Source organism: Somniosus microcephalus, chromosome 4, assembly GCF_052327205.1.
Source record: "Somniosus microcephalus isolate GS21.2 chromosome 4, FLI_Smic_1.0, whole genome shotgun sequence".
Taxonomy (NCBI): domain Eukaryota; kingdom Metazoa; phylum Chordata; class Chondrichthyes; order Squaliformes; family Somniosidae; genus Somniosus; species Somniosus microcephalus.
Genome location: NC_140990.1, coordinates 223,726,410 through 223,746,258, shown reverse-complemented (window position 1 = coordinate 223,746,258; position 19,849 = coordinate 223,726,410). Strand labels below are relative to the sequence as shown.

General features: G+C 41.9%; 1 protein-coding gene across 6 annotated transcripts in view; it reads left to right on the top strand.

Moving 5' to 3' along the window:
* myo1b (myosin IB) overlaps window positions 1-19,849 on the top strand; it is a 397,467-nt gene that overhangs the window by 341,506 nt on the left and 36,112 nt on the right. For 4 of the 6 annotated variants that reach the window (XM_085985844.1, XM_085985845.1, XM_085985847.1 and 1 more), the window contains 9 exons: window positions 2,869-2,931; window positions 5,079-5,279; window positions 6,253-6,479; window positions 7,378-7,578; window positions 10,274-10,367; window positions 11,109-11,258; window positions 16,943-17,011; window positions 18,762-18,848; window positions 19,150-19,236. In XM_085985844.1, coding sequence (XP_085841970.1) covers window positions 2,869-2,931; window positions 5,079-5,279; window positions 6,253-6,479; window positions 7,378-7,578; window positions 10,274-10,367; window positions 11,109-11,258; window positions 16,943-17,011; window positions 18,762-18,848; window positions 19,150-19,236 — 1,179 coding nt within the window. The remainder of the gene's footprint in view (window positions 1-2,868; window positions 2,932-5,078; window positions 5,280-6,252; window positions 6,480-7,377; window positions 7,579-10,273; window positions 10,368-11,108; window positions 11,259-16,942; window positions 17,012-18,761; window positions 18,849-19,149; window positions 19,237-19,849) is intronic. The other 2 variants (XM_085985848.1, XM_085985846.1) reach the window with 1 other exon arrangement.

Sequence of the window (19,849 nt, the reverse complement as noted above, 5' to 3'; positions counted from 1 at the left end):
ATGGTCGGGGAGTCCAGAACCAGGGGTCACAGTCTAAGGATAAGGGGTAGGCTATTTAGGACAGAAATGAGGAGGAATTTCTTCACCCAGAGAGTGGTGAACCTGTGGAATTCTCCACCACAGAAGGCAGTAGAGGCCAATTCATTAAATATATTCAAGAAGGAGTTGGATATATTTCTTAAGGCTAAAGGGATCAAGGGGTATGGGGAGAAAGCAGGGACAGGATACTGAATTTGGATGATCAGCCATGATCGCATTGAATGGCGGAGCAGGCTCGAGGGGCCGAATGGCCTACTCCTGCTCCTATCTTCTATGTTTTTACGCAGTGAGTTGTTGTGATCTGGAATGCACTGCCTGAAAGGGTGGTGGAAGCAGATTCAATAGTAACTTTCAAAAGAGAATTGCATAAATACTTGAAGGGAAAAAGAATTATAGGGCTATGGGGAAAGAGCAGGGGAGTGCGACTAATTGGACAGCTACCAAAGAGCCAGCACAGGCACGATGGGGCAAAATGCCGCCTCCTGTGCTGTATGATTCTACTTTTGTAGGTGCAGAGATCCCAGAGTATCTGCTAAATAAGTACAGTGCACCCAGATGTCCATAGCTATAAGACTGTTTTAGTAATACTAAAATAAACTGTTAAATTAAGCAGCAATTTACACAAATTACACTGCCCCTTGTGGTTTTCTGTTTCATTATAACTTGTAGAATCCTAATAATTCTTCAGAATTAAAATAATAGTTTGTGCGGAATTTGCAGTGAACCAGACTTAAAGTAATGGAAAAGATACTGTCGTCATTATACTGACCAGTGGCCTCTAAGCAGTCTCTTTGCTTTTTTGTTTATTCGCTTATGGGATCTGGACGTCGCTGGCAAAGCCAGCATTTATTGCCCATCCCTAGTTGCCCTTGAGAAGGTGGTGGTGAGCCGCCGCCTTGAACCGCTGCAGTTCGTGTGGTGAAGGTACTTATGAAATAACATTTTTTTTTTTAGCTTTTAATAGGTTGTTCAAAACCAGTTTGCTAATATGCCCTGCAAAACTCCTGCACATTACGAGAAACAGATTTTGGGGGAATAACCTTTTCTCAGCCTGCAGGTGCTGTGTCTAGTTGATCAAATACTGGGCACCCTGACATTTTGTAACAAAACTGCACAGGTGGGGCTTGAATTTGTTGGACGAAAACCTAGAACAAGCATCAATCCACCTCTCAATTTTTACCTTTTTTTTTGAGGGGAAAAGTAATTGAAAAACTTGAAGGGAGCATTTGACAATGCAAAACCCCCTACAGGGTGTAGTTTGTCATTTGTAGAGAGGAATGTTAAACAAATATTACAATGTTTTCATGCTTGCAACTGTTCAAGTAAAACTCCTCCGGGTTCATCATCTCCAAAATGTGCTGGTATTTGAAAATCACTGCTTCCTAAGAAATCCAATAACATAAAACACACACTGAGAGGAATTGGGCTTTGTTAAACACCCCTAATGTTCCTTTTCATTTCCCTGTCTTAAGCTATTTTATTTTTTATTTAACAGGAGAATGGGGTGGTCAAAAAAGAGATAGAGCATTGTTAGAGGGGAGGAAAGGGCTGAATAGAGCTCCCACTTCCCAAAGCACTTATAAACAGGCAGAAAACAACAACAACTACTTCCACCTATATAGCACCTTTAACTAAAGATGTCCCACGGCAACTTCATTGAAGGAAAATGGACATTGCAATGCAATAGTTACAAACCCAAAAGTACCTGAATTTTTTGGTGTATGCTTTTAATGAAAAGTTCAACAAATAGAAAACCTAAAAATATGCACCTTTTCATAAACTACCCTGGTTACTATCAAAGTAAAACCTCCCAGCTTTCGGTTTAACCACTTTGGAAAATATGAGATTATGCTGCCTTTTCTGGTATGTATAAAAGTGCCTTGTGTATTTAAATTCATAAGTTCTGTTTTTTTTTAATATAGAATTGTTTTATTGAGTTCATAAGCGGAATCTCGATGTGTAGAATATTAAAGAACTTTTTATGTTTCCCACATAACTGTTGACTGCATGACTTTGTCTTTTAAAACTGTGTTCTTTTTCTGTGCTGTAGCCCCTTTGAATCCCTTTCTTGCTTGCTGCTATTGATGCCTTGCTAATGGCTGTGCAAAGACTCCTTCCAGGTACTTGTACTCTGTTCTTGTTCCTAAGTCAGGACCTTGTCTTGTCTGCTGGTCTTCCTGGAATCTTTCCAATGTCTTCACCCCCCGCCCCCCCCACCCCACCCCTGTCCAAAAAATGCTTGCTTTAGTATGTATCTTTTCTAAAAAATCTGCAATTGGGATGCACTAGAGCCTGCTTTAATGGTGAAAGTTGCAGCCTCATTTCTTGAGATGATGAAGCTATTGTTGGCATTCACATAGAAATGATTTACAAATATACCAGAACATCTTTCACCTGAAAAAGCATCTATCTGTCTCGCTTGTTGTTTAGGAAAATTTGCAGATTTGTTTAGGAAGGCATGTGTTCAAGAAATGGCTTTCCTTGGAAAAAAGACTGCATGCATCAAAGTGACTGAAGCGACCTTGTGCCATGACGTATGTTCCTGGACTGTTTCCCATGAAGTGCATGGGAAATTGACTTGGATTGGGGAATGGAATGGGAGCAGAATTGGAAGCTTTTCAAGTGAAATGTTTTTAAGTGCAGAGAATTCTGGCTCAGAAGAGCATTGCAATGTTTCCAATTTAGAGTGTCATTGTGAATTGGAAAAAAAATCCTCAACTGGAACAAAGATGTAAACAGACACTGTCTTTAGCCAAGTGTTAAAAGATTATCAGAAGGAGCCATATTTTGCTGCAGTATTCAAATTCTGACCATTCATATATTTCACAGGGAATTGAATGGACTCACATTGAGTACTTCAACAATGCCATCATTTGTGAGCTGATTGAAAATGTAAGTTGGACTTTTTGAGTTTGATTAGAGGATTTACAAAGAACTGACTGTTATTTTTTTTGTTTAATAACATTTCCATTTTAGGGCTTTCAGTTTAAAACTTATTAGTAACATTTTCAAAGCAGTGGTGAGAATGTGGAACTTGCTGCTATGTGGAGTGGTGAAGCAGAGAGCATAAGAAATAGGAGCAGGAGCAGGCCATTTGGCCCTTTGAGCCTGCTCTGCCATTCAATAAGATCATGGCTGCTCTTCGACTTCATCTCCACTTTCCTGCATTATCCCCATATCCCTGGATTCCCTTAATATTCAAAAATCTATCGCTCTCTGTCTTGAATATACTCAACGACTGAGCCTCCACAGCCCTCTGGGGTAGAGAATTCCAAAGATTCACTACCGCCTGAGTGCAGAAATTTCTCCTCATCTCAGTCCTAAATGGTCGACCCCTTATTCTGAGACTGTGACCCCTGGTTCTAGACTCCCCAGTCAGGGGAAACATCCTCCCTGCATTTACCGTGTCAAACCCTGTAAGAATTTTGTATGTTTCAATGAGATCACCTCTCATTCTTCTAAACGCTAGAGAATATAGGCCTAGTCTACTCAGTCTCTCCTCCTAGGACAATCCCCCCATCCCAGGAATCAGTCTGGTGAACCTTTGTTGCACTCCCTCTATGGCAAGTATATCCTTCCTTGGGTAAGGAGACCAAAACACTACACAATACTCCAGGTGTGGTCTCACCAGGGCCCTATATAATTGCAGTAAGTCCTATATAATTGCAGTAAGAGCATTGATGCATTTAAGGGGCGGTTTGATGCATACATGAGGGAGAGGGGAATAGAGGGTCATGGGGGCAGGGTGGAAAGAGACAGTTAAGGTGGGGGGAGGCTCATGGAGTATAAACACTGGCATAGACCAGTTGGGCCGAATGGCCTGTTTCTGTGCTGTAGATTCTATGTAATTCTAGTCTAAGGACACTACAGGGTTAAATGTAATATTCTTGTAGTATCAGCAAACATGAGCTACTCCACTGCTAGGTTGGATATTCCTGATAGACTCAGTGAAATGGGTGGAGTCACAGAAAACTTTGTTGTGGCCTGTCGCTGTAGAGAAGACCAGGTAGAAGTTAACTTTATCTACACTTCTACCGAAAACCTATTGCATTCTGAAATTCTGCATTCCGCACCTTCTTGTTTTAAATTGTGTAAGTTAAAAAAAAATTCCAGGACCCTTTTCAATTTCCTTCGATCGCTTTTTGGCTTCCCTGTGTCAATAGTTTTCAACAACTGACCGGATGACCAAGTGACCTACGTCAGTGCTGCTTCAGAGTCATCTGGTGGGAGGATCGCATGGCTCAGGATCACTTGGCCATCATTTTGTACCTCTCTCCTGCTATTGAAACATCTAACAATCTAATCTAGGCCTCCATTTATCCTTATGAGTGAGTTCAGGAACTCCTCTGGGGGAATTGTGGGTGCAGCTCATGTTTAACCACTTTATAACCCTTTTAATTTTCAGAATTAAACAAAGTCAGGTAGAAGTATCTGCATTTTTAAAAAAACCAACTTTTTTTTTACTTGAGGAATGAGCGGGGCCTTGTGCCATTACCATGCTTACTTGATACATTTTGAAATGTTGTACAGCATCACATTGTGCAACTTTACAAAAATATACCACTTGCATGTGATGAAAAAAATGATAGCACGGCTCTTCTGTAGTAACTAAATCTACAGCCCCAAAATCCCAACAAATAGGATAAAAAAGATTTGTCACACTTGTAAACGATGTGCAAATAAATGTGTCTCTGTTGTTTCTTGATGACTTGTCTCATTTGGAAAGCTTTTTTGGTGGTAATTTCTATTGACATTTCTTATTTGTTCTGCCAATAGGTAAGCTTGAATTTTGAGCAGAAGTCCAGGAATAACATGGGGAAATGGTTATCCTGCTGGAAAGTCTGAATTGTTCAGTGCTGTCTCCTCCTACATTAATATGTACTAAACAATAATACATACATGTGTATATATATGTGTATATTTGTGTGTATATATGTATACATATATGTACATTTATGTGTGTGTATCACAATGTCATAGCACTGTAAAATATATTTCATAAGTTGACATAGTCTCAACCTTTGTGTGTTCATTTTTAGAATACAAATGGAATCCTGGCAATGCTTGATGAAGAATGCTTGCGTCCTGGTACAGTGACAGACGAGACCTTCCTGGAGAAGCTCAATCAAGTCTGTGCCATACATGAGCGCTTCGAAAGCAGGATGAGCAAAAGTTCCCGCTTCCTCAACGATACCACATTGCCTCACAACTGCTTCAGGATCCAACACTATGCTGGCAAGGTACAGAAAGTCAAGCTAAAATGTTTGCTTCTCCTTTATCCAAAACTTGTATCCTAGCTAGAAAAGGAGCATGTTTAGAAAAGTAAGGATGTTTTTCTTGCCTTCAGTTTCAGAAGCTGCTGTAAATGGAGCCCTGTGTATCTGTTTTCTTATAATTATAAAACACAGTCTAATGGCTGGTCATTTCTGTATTTATTGTGCTATATCCAAATTTCTTTGGATTAAGTGGATGCGTATGCCGTCATAAGCCATCAGAAAGGCCCCGCAAGTTTTGGGTTTCCGCATGCGTGAAAGCCCAGAACTTCCGATCTGTCAAGGTTCACCTTGACAGATCTACCGCACCGACCCAAAAATCACTTTAGCTGGCGCAGAGGCCCAATTACTGCCCACGAAACCCTTGCGCCTGTTAAAAGCAGGCATAGGGCCTGCTTTCACCAGTGTAAGAGTTAAAATAAATCTTTAAATTAGTTTATGTAAATTTTGGCCCGGATTAAAATGTTTAAAATTATTTTTGAAGAAAGTACATTTTTTTTGTATCTGCTTTATTGAAGGGACTTTTAATTAAATTTGAAAAAGGGAACATTTATTTTTATTCCAGTTGTATAAATTATTTAATTATTTGGGGATTCCTCATATGCTTATGGGTATTCCGTTCGTAAATGGAATCCTCCTTTCTGATTGGAGAACCTGGCCCATGTGATCCCAGGGACGCTTCTGAACCGCCTGCATCTCTGGGATCCATGGGCCTTTACACAGGCGTATGCCTGGAGCCCCAGGACCCGAAGACCCCGAAGCCCGGGAGCCAGCAGGTAGGTGCATTACTTTTTATCAGTTCAGAGGTGTACTCCGGAGGTATGCCTCCGAGTGCAAATTCCGGGCCATAACTTATTCCTAAGGGGCTGCTGTTGACTTGTTTTGATGGTTATCGTGCCATAGGAGATCACATCATCAATATTTCTGTTTCATTTTCAAGGTGATGTACCACGTGGAAGGATTTGTAGATAAAAACAATGACCTGCTCTATCGCGACCTGTCCCAGGCCATGTGGAAGACCAACCATGTGCTCGTCAAAGCCCTCTTCCCAGAAGGAAACCCAGCTAAGATGTCCTTGAAGAGGCCACCTACGGCTGGGTCACAGTTCAAGGCTTCTGTAGCAACTTTGATGAAAAATCTGCAGACCAAAAATCCCAACTACATCAGGTGGGAATATTTTTTATTTTAAGTTGTGTGTGACAACCCACGTATGCTCAGAAGAGAGATTAACCACTGGGCAGTATATATGAATGTTCTGAAATAGTAAATCTAATGTGACGCTCAGGATCCAAGCATGTCCTACTTTATAATGAGCCACATGGTGTGACAAATGCTCCATAGCACAATATAAAAAGCAACTTGAACGTGTCAGGAACCACAGCCCTGGTAATGAGATCCTTGCTGCAGAAAATCATTTGTAATTCAACAATCCTAAAAATGTGCAGTTACAAAAATTGGTAGGATGACATTGTTGGAACAGGTCGACCAGCTTCTGAAAAAGAAAGATAGGTAAATGTTTTGGGTGTACAGTGCTGACAAATGGTTACATCCGAAAGGTAAGCCTAGTTTTTCCTTCCTGACTGATGTGTTCATTTTCTGTTTCTATTTCCGATTGCTAGCATTATGCTTTTTTTTTTAAGTATATGACATTTTGCCTCATTGATTTATCCTAAGTGTTTGTGTTCCCAGGGATTAGTTAAAGCTGCTGTGCTTGTTTATCAGTTGACCCCACTTCTACAGTGGTGCGGCATCCTTAACTAGTGTAGTTCAGAATTATACATTGAATATAAATATTTATTAAAATTTGGACAGTATTGCCTACATACAGCAGCTAAAAGAATATTCTGGTACACTTTTGAGACTCTGCCACCTTTCCCAGAAAATGAGAACTGCCGTGTATCAGGTGTGCTGACCTTCGCACCCAATTCGTTGATCCCTGCTAAGTGAGAAGGTGGAGTCTCCAAAGAAATGCATTTGATTATCTCATCCTCTATATTTGTTTGAGGGGCAGTTTAATATTACTCGTACAGAAGTGCCAATCAATCGTATGCTGGCTACATTACAGATGCATCAAACCGAATGATCAGAAAGCCGCACGCGTCTTTACGGAGGCTTTAGTGTGCCACCAGGTCAGATACCTGGGGCTGATGGAGAATGTGCGTGTGCGACGAGCCGGATATGCTTTCAAGCAGCCGTACGAGTCCTGCCTGGAGAGGTACAAGATGCTATGTTCACAAACGTGGCCCCACTGGAGGCAAGGAGCAAGGTACGGCAATCCTATTTGGTTTTATTATACTAATGACGGTCCAGGAACAGTGGAGAAAATATTTTTACAGTTTATTTTTTACATACACTGCTGAAAGCTTAAGGATTAAAAATGAAGGTGCCCCCATACTCCCCTGGTGGGTCAGTGAAGTTAGCCAGTGAGTAGCTGAGTCACACAAGATGGCCATGGGTTTGATTTTTTGTTAGCGGATTGCAGCCAGTGTGGGAGTGGAAGCACTACAGCTGGCCTGAGATCTGCTGGGTTGGGCAGGGGGAGCTTTGGCCAGGCTTCCTGCTCTTGATAACTATCTGGTAGACTTTGCTGGAGGAAAAAGAGAGAAAGCAAATTAAGGCAAAGCTTTGTGCAGCACTTAGCCACACAGATCAGAAGATCCCAGGTTCAGTGGCCAGATAAAAGTTGCAGTTACAAATAGAAAGAAAGAAGAATGTCTTGCATTTATATAGCACCTTCCATGACCTCGGGTCATCCCAAGACGCTTTACAGCCAATGAAGTACTTTTGAAGTGTAGTCACTGTTGTAATGTAGGAAACGTGGTAGCCTCTTTGTGCACAGCAAGGTCCCACAGACAGCAATGTGATAATGACCAGATAATATGTTTTAGTGATGTTGGTTGAGGGATAAATATTGGCCAGGACACTGGGCCGAACTCCCCTGCTTTTGTGGGATGCTGTTGCCTGTCACCTTTTCACATTTCTGTTAGTTTGCAAATAATCAGTAGTAAAGTGAAACTTTGACAGCAATACAGCACATGTGTAATGATGATTTATACGTAACAATTTGTTTGTGTTTAGCTGCTGTGGTTTAATGGCTTCAGAACTGATTTGGGCCCCAGAAAGCCTGCTCGTTGCTGAGTAGGCACAATACCCAACTTCATAATATTTTTTTTCTCGGATCGGATGACTCCAGGCTGGCCCATGGTGCCAGCCATTATTGAAGTGAATGAAGATATTTCAGGAAGCATGTAGCCCCTTGTAATTTGTCAGTGGAATGGCTGAGGAGATAAGTAGCCCATAAATGGTGGATCTCTTTGACATTTGGGTTTTGATTTCTCTAAAATGATTGCACAGGGGAAGGGACATGATAGACTGGGGACTGAGAACAAAGTGAGCTACCTTAATGACTAAAACTTGTAACTATATCCATTGTTATACTGAGCTCACTCAAATTCTTCTGAACAAAGCATACAGTAATATTCTATATAGGAGAGAGTTTAATTGTTCTTCTTGTCAGTTTTGTCTGCCAGTTATTTTTCTCCTGCTCCTTCCCTGTCATGAAACCAGTTTCTTCTTGAGGGACGTGTTCCACAGCTGCCGATCACTCTCCAGTACTTCACCCCAAGTTTCCATTATACATGTATGAGCCTTGACAGGTTAGTCAACCCTACAGGCAGACTACAGCAGAGCCCAACATGCCCTTGTCTGACATCCATACAGTATGCAAGGCATATTTCCTGTAGGGGGAGCTGGATAGTGATCTCAAACCTAATGTTGCACCCCTACCACCAAACCAGATACGATCAACTGGCACAGACCAGGGAGCAAAACTGGCATCTTCCAATTCTGTATGGCTCAGCAACTCAGTGGATAAACCCAGTGAGCCATGGTGGAATGAGAATTTCTTGAAATATTGGCCCAGAAATTCGGGTCGGGGGCTTCCCGCGGGTGCACGCCCCCGATCTGCACTTAACTAGCGCGCCGGCCGTTGAGCTGTGGGCCCCCGTGGAATTCCGATCCGGGGCCTGGTCCAGCTGCCGGCGCGCAGTGGTTGCGTATCCCAGGGGCGCAGTTAGTTCGATGCATCCCCTGAGATCACGTGGGCCATGGGGAGCCAATCGGAGCAGGGAATGCTCCATTCATAAGTCTGACGGGAAGAGCTGTCAAGACTTATAAATGCTACGGCCCTAAAACAGCACTAAATCGTCAAATAATTTTTTTTTTAAATAAACTATAAATTACATGAAATAACTATTTGAAACAATTTAAATTTTTGAAAAAAATAATTTTATTTTCTAACGGGGCTAAAAATAAACTTCCCTTGCTTTAAAGTATTTAAAAATAATAAACCTGTGGAAAAAATGTTTTAATTTTAATTAATTCACCACTTACCTTGTTAAAAGCAGGCCTTACGCCTGCTTTTTACATTTCTAAATTCTGGAGACTTACGCTCCCGGGAAAACCTGAAAAAAAAAATGAAGTTCGATGCGCACGCGTTCGACCTCTGAACCCTTTTGTTCAGAGGAACGGAAGTGCCAGTTTCCCGCGCATGCGCAGTGCATGCAGGAAACTGGCACTTCCATTGGGTCTACGGGTGAGTACCCGGTGCGTACTCACCCGTGGAGACCTGAATTTCTGGGCCATTAACACAAACAAAATGTTTACTGCACTACACTGGCAAAATCAAGTCTCTGGATTGAAAACTTTAGTGTAGATAATTAACTGGATGACTGTAATGTGTTCAGGATTCATATTTTACTTGAGTAACAAAAAGTACAGCACATAGTACAAAGCTTTGAACATAAATTCTATCACATTCTCAAGTCCATCTCATTTCTTTCAGAGTGATCTCCTGTAACAATTGTTGCGTAAAATTACTTAGTTTACTTATTGCAAAGGGAGAAGCTTCACTTTAACGTTGGCATCAACTAAAACTTTTTGTTATATTCATTTAATTTAAGGGACGGTGTCAAAGTGCTGCTGACAGAACTTCAGATCCCTCCTGAAGAGTTTTCATATGGTAGATCAAAGATATTTATTCGAAACCCCAGAACGGTAGGTAATCCCCTGCTGTAACCTTCACCGTTATCTCAGGTTTCAGGGAATTTACATTTAAACAGCAGTTATTAACATTAAATCAACATTTTAAATTAAATACAGGATGGGCACAATCCGGTGCAGTAATTAATTTGATGGCATGTTGTTTGCTTGTGTTTATTTTATGGTTTAAGAAGTATTGCTGCAAGCGGCAGCAAAGTGCCACTTTTGGCTGTGATTTAAATTAACTGGAAGTACTCCAGTGCCAATAACTGATCTAAATCCTGATCATGCATCAAATTGATAACCAGCATGTAGACTGACTTGAGAAAGGGGACCACAGAAGCAACAAGAGTCCATTGAATCGTAGAGTTTTAACAGCACAGAAGAAGGCCACCTGGCATATCGCACCGCTGGCTCTCTGAAAGAGCTATCTACAGTACTTTGTTCCTTTCCTTGTACCCTTTCAAATTTTTCTTTTTCAAAATATTTATCCACTTCTCCTTTTAAAAGCTCTTCTGAATTCTACTCCCGTCATTGCTTCTGGTAGGACATTTCATATCCTGACAACCCTCTGTTTATAAAAAAAAAAAAAAAATTCTTCTAACTTCTCCATTTGGAACATCCTAATTCGAGCTGAATGCAATTGTCAATGCAGTTAGGGACTTCTTTGATGTGATCTCATAGAGTCAGAAATTTAAATTAGGCCTGACCTTTACCATGACCCTAACTATTACGTTACTGTATTTGTTTCTGCAGCTGTTTGAGCTGGAAGATCTGAGAAAGCGTCGCCTGGAAGATTTGGCCACACTTATTCAGAAGATCTATCGTGGCTGGAAGTGCCGCACGAACTTCCTGTTGCTGAAGAAGAGCCAGATCACTATTTCGGCTTGGACTAGGAGACATTTTGTAAGTGGTTTTCATAAGAGCCTCTTGTGCAGCACCACTTTAAAAAGAGACTGGCTGGGAGTTTCCTCGTCGCTGTTCCCGCCCCTCTGCCACAGTGTCACCAATGGGATCCCACTTGTATGCTTAAACGGGGGTTTCCGCCACACTTCTAGCAAAGTTGCAGAGCAGGAGCAACAACAACAACCTGCATTTATACAGCACCTATAACATAGTAAAACGTCCCAAGGCACTTCACAGGAGCATTATCAAACAAAATATGACACAGAGCCACATAAGGAGATATTCGGACAGGTGACCAAAAACTCGGTCAAAGAGGTAGATTTTAAGGAGCATCCTAAATGAGGAGAGAGAGAGGTAGAGAGGCAGCGAAGTTTAGGGAGGGAATTCCAGAGCTTAAGGCCTAGGCAGCTGAATGCACGGCTACCAGTAGTGGAGCGATTTAAAATTGGGGATGTGCAAGAGGCCAGAATTGGAGGAGCGCAGATATCTTGGAGGGTTGTAGGTCTGGAGGAGGTTACAGAGAAAAGGAGCAGCTCCGAGGAAATTCCTGCTCATAGTTTTGATCACGTAGGAGAGTAAAAAGCACATAGGATCTTGATCATGATGATCACGTGCAAATGGCAAAGTGGCATTTTCACAACGTAGCCATGTGTGTTGATGCAGTTTACATCATTAGCGCATTTGTTAGATTTTATCCCTCACGCTTCAGCGTGAAAGATTTTTGTGTTGCAAATAGCTGTAAGTACGAGATGCTAACAGCGCGGCAAGGTCAACAGGGTATCTGGCTCCTCGGTGAATGACGAGACCAACAGTCTACCTCCTTAATTAATGAGATTTAAGGATTGAGAAAGAAACAGAGGAACGACGGAGAAGGAAATAGGGCGAACTAGATTCAAATTATTTACAGAAAGAGGAATAAAGAGAGGGAAAGAAAGATTGGATTAAGATTCAGAGAAAAAAGAGACAGAAAGGAAAATTAAGAAAAAAAAATTACATTAAAAGAAAACTCACTACCTGCAGGAATGAGACTCCAGTTTCAATTGTTTCCTTTCTGGGCCAGAGAGGTTGAGTGGCATTGCAGGAACATAAAACCTGTTGTTAAATACCAGCCCTAATTTTCTGCATTTAGGTTAGGGTTTAATTTGTGTTAACAGCACAATTCCAGCAATTTCTTGACACTCACTGGGAGATTGATGGAAAGCTCCCGTTTCTGCAAGGCTAATGGTGGAGCAGTATAAATCATCCAGCGACTCGTAGTGATTAGCAACTCACGCCGTATTACTTCCTCGCCACAAATTGCTGGATTATTTACACACTAATAACGGCATGAATTTGCAGTCAGCGGCGAAGCAAAGGCATTCGCTGCTGGCCCTGGAGTAAGCTTCGCACAAAGATCTTGCGATCTCTGTGTTGAGAAGTTCGGGTTTTCCGACATGTAGTTCAAATCAACAGAGTACAGTGGGGATCCCCCAGTGCGAGCTGCTGTGATGTCAACAAGCTATCTAAGCAGCCATTCAAAACATAGAATTCTCACAGACCGTGAACAAGGAAGTGAGCAAGCTCTTAAAATTCTAACTTTTTAAAAATGTTAGTGAGCAAAACAAAGATTGGGCTCTCACATGGGGGAAAAGGAAAACCTGAAATAAAGATGAACAAACTTTAAAAAAAAAATGTTTTTTTAAGTTTCTTAATTTATTTTTTTATTAAAACAGATAAATTTGACACTGCACAAAATTAAAATTAGTTTTTCAGGGCCATAACCTTTGTCTAGCAGCCAATGCGCTGTTAAAACCCCAGTTATACCTGATCCCTTTAGGTCTCACTTTTAGTGGGGAATTTAACAGTGTAATTACTGCGGAAGAACCGAAGTTTTCATCAGTTTCCCTGATTTGAGAGATTGCACTGATTGCCGTCTCTGTGGGGCTGGCACAGTGCAGCCTGTGGAGGAGCAGTAAATGCCAGACTGTAACTTCAGGATTCCACATGAGCCAAATCCCGAAGTTGCAGTCAGTTTCAAAGGCGAATGACTGCGAACGCTGCCAGTTTGCCGTCATCTGGGCCGCAAATTCCGGCCCAGTGAGTTCCATACAGTAATTGATACTATTGGACGTCACTGGCACCACTCATGGGAGGGGTTGGAGATTTCCCAAGTGATCTATCTGTAGTGAAATCACAAACCAATTTAAAAAACATGAGTTACAACACCTACTATAAGGAGGAAACCTTCCCCCATGATTTCGAGCAAGACTGAACCTGTCTCTACACACTCCGATCTAACGTGCCCATGGCATAAATGCGCATAGGAGATTATTAGAATGATGTAAACTAAAGATCTTAACAGCAGAAGCATGCGTGTTTGTGTTCTGGGAGCCCATCAGTGCAGTGTGGTTTATAGTCCAGCAAATACCTTGCCTCATATAGTACTAGTACATCAAAAGTTAAGAAGTGCTGTTGTTTCCCCGTGGAATAGTGGATCTATAACCGGCCTGTTTGGATATGATCTTGAAGACATTGAAGTTAGATACCTACGTTTAAATTGTACCAGGAGTGCAGTCCTTTCAGCAGTCTACTGGCTGCTGGATTTTACATTAGAATGATGTAAGAATCTAAGACTAGCCATTGTTGACCTGTCTTTCTCCTTAGAATGGTGACTGACCTGTGTCTTTTTGGTGTTTTCTGTTATCATTGTAATGATTAATTGCATTTATCGCTTAGTGTTGTGAGTCTAAGGAGGGATTTTTCCGGGGGGTCAGTGATGGGTCGGGTGGGAAACTGATTTTTCTTTGTTGGGACCCCGCTGTCAACCTGCCGCCATGCGCCTTTCCTAAATGTCAGGTCTGAGCAGACCCAACACACAGCGGCAGAGGAGGCAATTGTTTACAATCACTTAACAATGCTTTTTTCCCAGCTTTTTGAATTTGACAGATCGCCCACTAGTTTCCTGCTGTGCCTAGACCTCGTCAGTGAAGCTGAGGCAGGAGGTGACTTGCCATTGTTTCAGCTAATGAGTTGACAGCTTCAAATGTCAAGTCAAAACTCCCAGTTGATTCAGATATCTTCCCTTAACCACTAGCTTCTCTAAACTGCGTTTCCACTACAGATTCAGAATGCTGAAAGTCTTTACACTAGTCTCCATGCAGTCTGACCTCATTACCTCTCCCACCATTGAAAGATCGCTTCTGTGATCTCTACTTCACCTGCCATCTATTCCATCAGCATGGGTGCACTTGAAACTCTCTCACCTCACGAGCAGCCCGAACACCAGCATCACCAGGCACACCAGCAGAACCAACAACAACACCAACCTTCTCCGCAATCATTTGATGCTGCACAGGACAGAGGGCATCAGCACCCGACCACATTGCTGCCCGGGACGCATGGGATGGCCTCACCATGGCCAGATTTACTTCACTTGATGCTGTACACCCTGGCTGCCACATGATGCGCCAGGTTGGCACCAGCCCACACCCACACCATAAAGCATCCCTACAATGTCCAAGCCATTCCTTTCACACTCATCACCATTGCGGGGGGTATTGTTATGTCTCACCATTCACTGCAACTCACTAAGCCACTTCCAAAGGTTCACACAAATCTGTCCAAGAATGCAAAGTGTTAAAAATAAAGATTTCAATGTTTGACAGCACAGTAGCAGAAACTTCACATGAACATTGGCTAAAACACCCTTGTGTGTTGTTAGTTGGCATGATTGGACTAGGATGAGGGTGAGTCTGAGGGGTGGCTAGTGAGATGAGGAAGTGATAATGTAGATAGAGAGGGACGGGTGGAGCTACAAGGTAAGTTGGTGAGAGTAAGCATGTGCAGGAGTAGGGTAGGGAAGGCAGAGTAATGGGAATGTGATGAGTGGCACAGCAGGATGAGGTTGAGTGTTGTACTAACGTTTCATGATCTACTGAGATCATTGAAAGGTTTGCGCCACTGCAACCTGATCCTCCTGACCACATCCCTGCTTGTGCCCTCCTGTGCAATCTGCAACCAGGATGCGTTGATCTCCTGGGGAGGTCTCTTCCGCCCATTGGAAGGGAAGAGAACCTTCCTGCGTGATGTAACTCGAAGGAGTCATGGGAGAGCCTGGGTGCCGCCGTGCACCTCTGTGCAGTGCTTGTCCATGTTTGCAGCACCTCCATGCTGTGAAACACCGACCGCACAAATGTCAAAATTAATTTGGACATGGTCCCTTTAAGGAAATCGGCTGATGACGCATCATCAGATAACATCATCAGACCCGCTTCCTTCAGTTGGCCGGGAAACGTGCTGTGTGGGCTTAACAAGCCCAAACAGGAGAAAATCATTCCACACTGGGCTGGAGCCAGCAGCGAGGCCGGTTCCCGCCGCCGACGTCGCCCACCATGGACCCGCCGAGGTAGGGAAAATCTCGGCCTAAGAGTCCTTTAAAGAGATTAAGGGTGAGATTTTGTTTAAGTGAAGTCTAGCATGCTACTAAAAAAAATATAGATTTTACTTACGATTTTACTTAGTTGCTTAAAAGGCAGATTGCTCCCTATCGTATTGAAATGCTTCTGTGGTTCAAGATATTTTAAGGGATGTTCCTCCCCCTCGACACTTGCAGAAAAAAATTAATGCAAAACAACAATAAACACTGACCCATTGTATACCAGGGCTGCAAGTTTTTTGTGTGTGTTTGAATTTGCGGTGACACATGTTAAATATTCAAAATTCCATGGGTGTTAATGGACATTTCCTACTTTCCATTGTTTCAATTGTATGTTGCAAATATGCTGTACCAGCACTAATGGAGGGGTTTTAAGGTACAGAGTGCATAGTTCCTGTACTGCTGAATGCTATTAACACCCCAGGGATCAAGCCACTAATGGTACGCTGTAATGGTTGAATTAAAATACTATTAAAGCTGCCGACTTGGTGATTGTTATCCTGTCAGACTGACGATGCAGTTAGAGGAAACCATGAAACTGGAATACGGTTACTGCTGTTTCACTGCTTTGTATTCTTGAGTTTTGAGCCCCTTAGGGAGGTGTCGGGTGTTTGTAAATTATACATAATAAAATAATGTTCATTATCACCTGAACACACCACAATCACTTTTGCTGTCATCAAGTTGAACAAATACATTTCAACTCTTTTGTGAATTTTTTCCCCCCCATTTGAACTCTCATTACTTTCCCAGGACTGGTTTTATTTTATCCCTCCCCATTTCCCCTGAAAATGCTGACTCATGCTGGGGTATAGTTTCACAGGAACTATTCACCCTCTGATACCTCACCCAACGTTTCATGTCATGAGCCTAGACGTTGAGCATTGTGGGGTTACCACAGCTGAGCCTGATTCAGTTCTCATCTGAGATCCATGCAGAGGCTGTTTCCAGCAGTGGTTACTGCATTGGCATTGGACCTTGGCTGGACTTTTCCCCTCTATCTCCAGCCCAGAGGTACTGAGTTCCATTGTAGTACCGATACTGCACCCTGGCTGAGATCAGCCTGGCAATCAAAGCCAGAATCATTCTGGTTTGTATGGTTTAGTTCCTCATTGACAGCAATTTACCAACTCTTATTGGAGCAATATCAAGCATTGATTATTATGTTCCTGTGGCCAACCTGGGTTGGGGATTTGCATTAACCTGCCCCTGGTACTAGTTTGCTTCAAGAAACTAAGAAACCTTCTCTTCCTTGATTTCTTCAACATAGCAACGGAAGAAATATCTGCACCTCAAGAGTGTGGCCTTACTTATCCAGTCATATATTAGAGGATGGAAGGTGAGTTATCCTGTAGAAAAGAAAACTAATTTTCTTTCACATTTGCATTTTTGGTTACATTATTTTCCAATAAAAGTCATATATAATATTTAAGATGTTATAAAATAATCATGAAGTTATGAAAAACAAGTAGATCTAGTTGACTTCTTTGATCTGATTTACTTCCTTATAAGGTTTCAACAAAATTGGAGACAGTTGAAAAGAAAAAAACTTCCAAAAGCTAGATTAGTTTAGATTGGTATGTAGCAATCTGATGATCTCGATTATATTTACTTACTAGTAATGTAAATAAATTTTGTTTTTTTTGAAGAGTGACTGTCTTTTGACCATTGCAGTTTCGGTGTAACCACAAAGATTCTTTTGCTCGGCACTGGCCTCCGTGTGTAGTTGGTGTTTAAAATGATGAAGGGTTTTGAGAGAGTAGATGGGGAGAAACTGGTTCCACTGGCAGGAGGGTCAGTAACCAGAGGACACAGATTTAAAATGATTGGCAAAAGAACCAGTGATGAGGGAAAACATTTTTTCGCAGTGAGTTATGGAATGCACTGCCTGAAAGGGTGGTTGAAGTAGATTCAGTATACTGTACTTTCAAAAGGGAATTGGATATATACTTGGAAGGGAAAAAAATTGCAGAGCTATGAGGAAAGAGCAGGGGAGTGGGGCTAATTGAATAGCTCTTTCAAAGAGCTGGTACAGGTATGATAGGTCAAGTGGCCTCTTTCTGTGCTGTATAATTCTATAAGAGGCACTGTAATACATTATATAGTGATGTGAGTGGACACTGGATCATCCAGAGTACATTCTGATTTCAGCCAGGCTCATCTGGTGCACCGATCTGTAGGATGAATCATTCAGTACTGATTTTGCACACCTTCTAGCAGCTGGATCTACAGCAGCAAGCAACCCAGCACTAGTACAGCCTTTTGGGGAGGGAATGTTCACTAGAAATTAACCATCTTTTATCAGATTACTCACCTCTTTTATATTCTCCTCCTCATTCTAAAATGTGCTCAGAATTTTGTGAATGCTTCATATTTTGTGACCTGAACTTCTGAATGTTGCCATTACAATATATGATGCTGTAATGTTCAGATATTCTCATTAATCCATGTCGCTGTCAAATTACATATGAAGGTAAATGTATAAAAAAGTACTGATCACTGCATTATTTATAATTGTGACAGTTGATTTGTATATATGATATATCAAAGCAATATTGGAGCGACTTTTTATCTTTATTGTTCGCGATGCAGAGCTTCGTGTAGGTCGGGGGCAGCAGCTGCCTGAATTCCTAACATGCACTTCTGGTACGCAAACATCGGCACCAGGAACACTAAAGAAGAAAATGTACCCCCATAGTGTAAGACCGCTCATTGTAAATGGTTATTTCCATTATCAACATTAGTTTTGAACCAGGTAAAAGGTAACTGAGAAAGACTTGTTTGTTTTGGGGTGGGTAGAGCACCAGAGTCTCATTTAGAGGGGCTGAGTTTGAGTCTGTCTTTAAACCAAGTTCCCTTCAGTCTGCGTACTCTGACACTGTAAGAACAGAGTCAGCCAAACGCACAGCAGTATAGACACCACTGCGGGAAAGGCCAGAGAGCTGACAATCCTGCTACCAAGGCTCAACAAGAAACCACAATGTGTGTGCAGCAGCGGTGAGCATCCAAAGGAAGGGAGGGAATCTTTTTAACAAAAAACAGGAATTTAATTTTATTTCTTCCCGTTTCACCCCCCCACCCACTGGAAGGCACGCAAGCTTTTGCGAGAACTGAAGCACCAGAAACGTTGTGAGGAGTCGGCTACAACAATTGCGGCCTATTGGCGAGGTACTCAGGTATGAAGAGTTACTGTTTTCAACTCTGAAGGGTGTTTGTATTCACTGTTAGTTTAACTTCGATGTATTAAAACCCATTTTATTTCCTGACCACTTAAAATTGAAGCAACTTTTACTACTTTCATCTCTCTGTGGAGGAAATTCTTTCTTTAGCGCTCAATTGTTCAATTTTCATATTTAAAAAAACAATGTTTTCTCTTGGCTTCTGCTAATTTCTCTTATACTGCTTCCATTTTTTCCCCTGCTACCATTCTCCCCCATAATAACTATTCTGCGGGGAAAAACGAAAACAAAAATACAGGCCCGAAAGGATCTGAGGCGACTGAAGGAGGCGGCTAGGCGTAAACACGCTATTGCTGTTATTTGGGCTTACTGGCTTGGATACGAGGTATTTCATAACCCCAACCCTCATCTCAGCAACTCTCATACTTCCTCTCCCAAACTCTAACAACTAGCGCATTCAATGTCTACTATAGAGGCATGATGAAACCAGCAATACTCCTTTTCAGAATAGTTAGATTGCAATTCATTAATCTGCTGCATGCCATTGAATAGTGTAGCATGTAGCATGTTAACCTGAAAACTGCATCTTTTGGAATGAAGTGTAACTGCTATTTACTAACTACCATTATTGTAGCCAGGTATGATGCCATGTTGATTGTGAGATGTTGTTGCCGTGTCTAATCACAACGTTTGGTTTATTTTCTGATTCATGTAGTTATTTAAGTTACGTAGCCGGATAATACTTTGGTCAACAAATGATTACTGGGCTGGTTGTGAAAGGCACTGAGAAATGTTACTTGTATACTTCCATTCTACTAACTTTGTCATTAAAGTTGATTTGTTACGAAGGTCAGTCTTAGTGGTGAAGCAAATTAGCATCCCACTGCACTCTGCCACAGAGACTTGCCCAGTTGGGGCAGCAGGAGATGGGAAGCTTGGGTGAGCTATCCCTCCACAATGATGGAGGAGTGAACCATGAGTTAACTCAGGCCTCACTC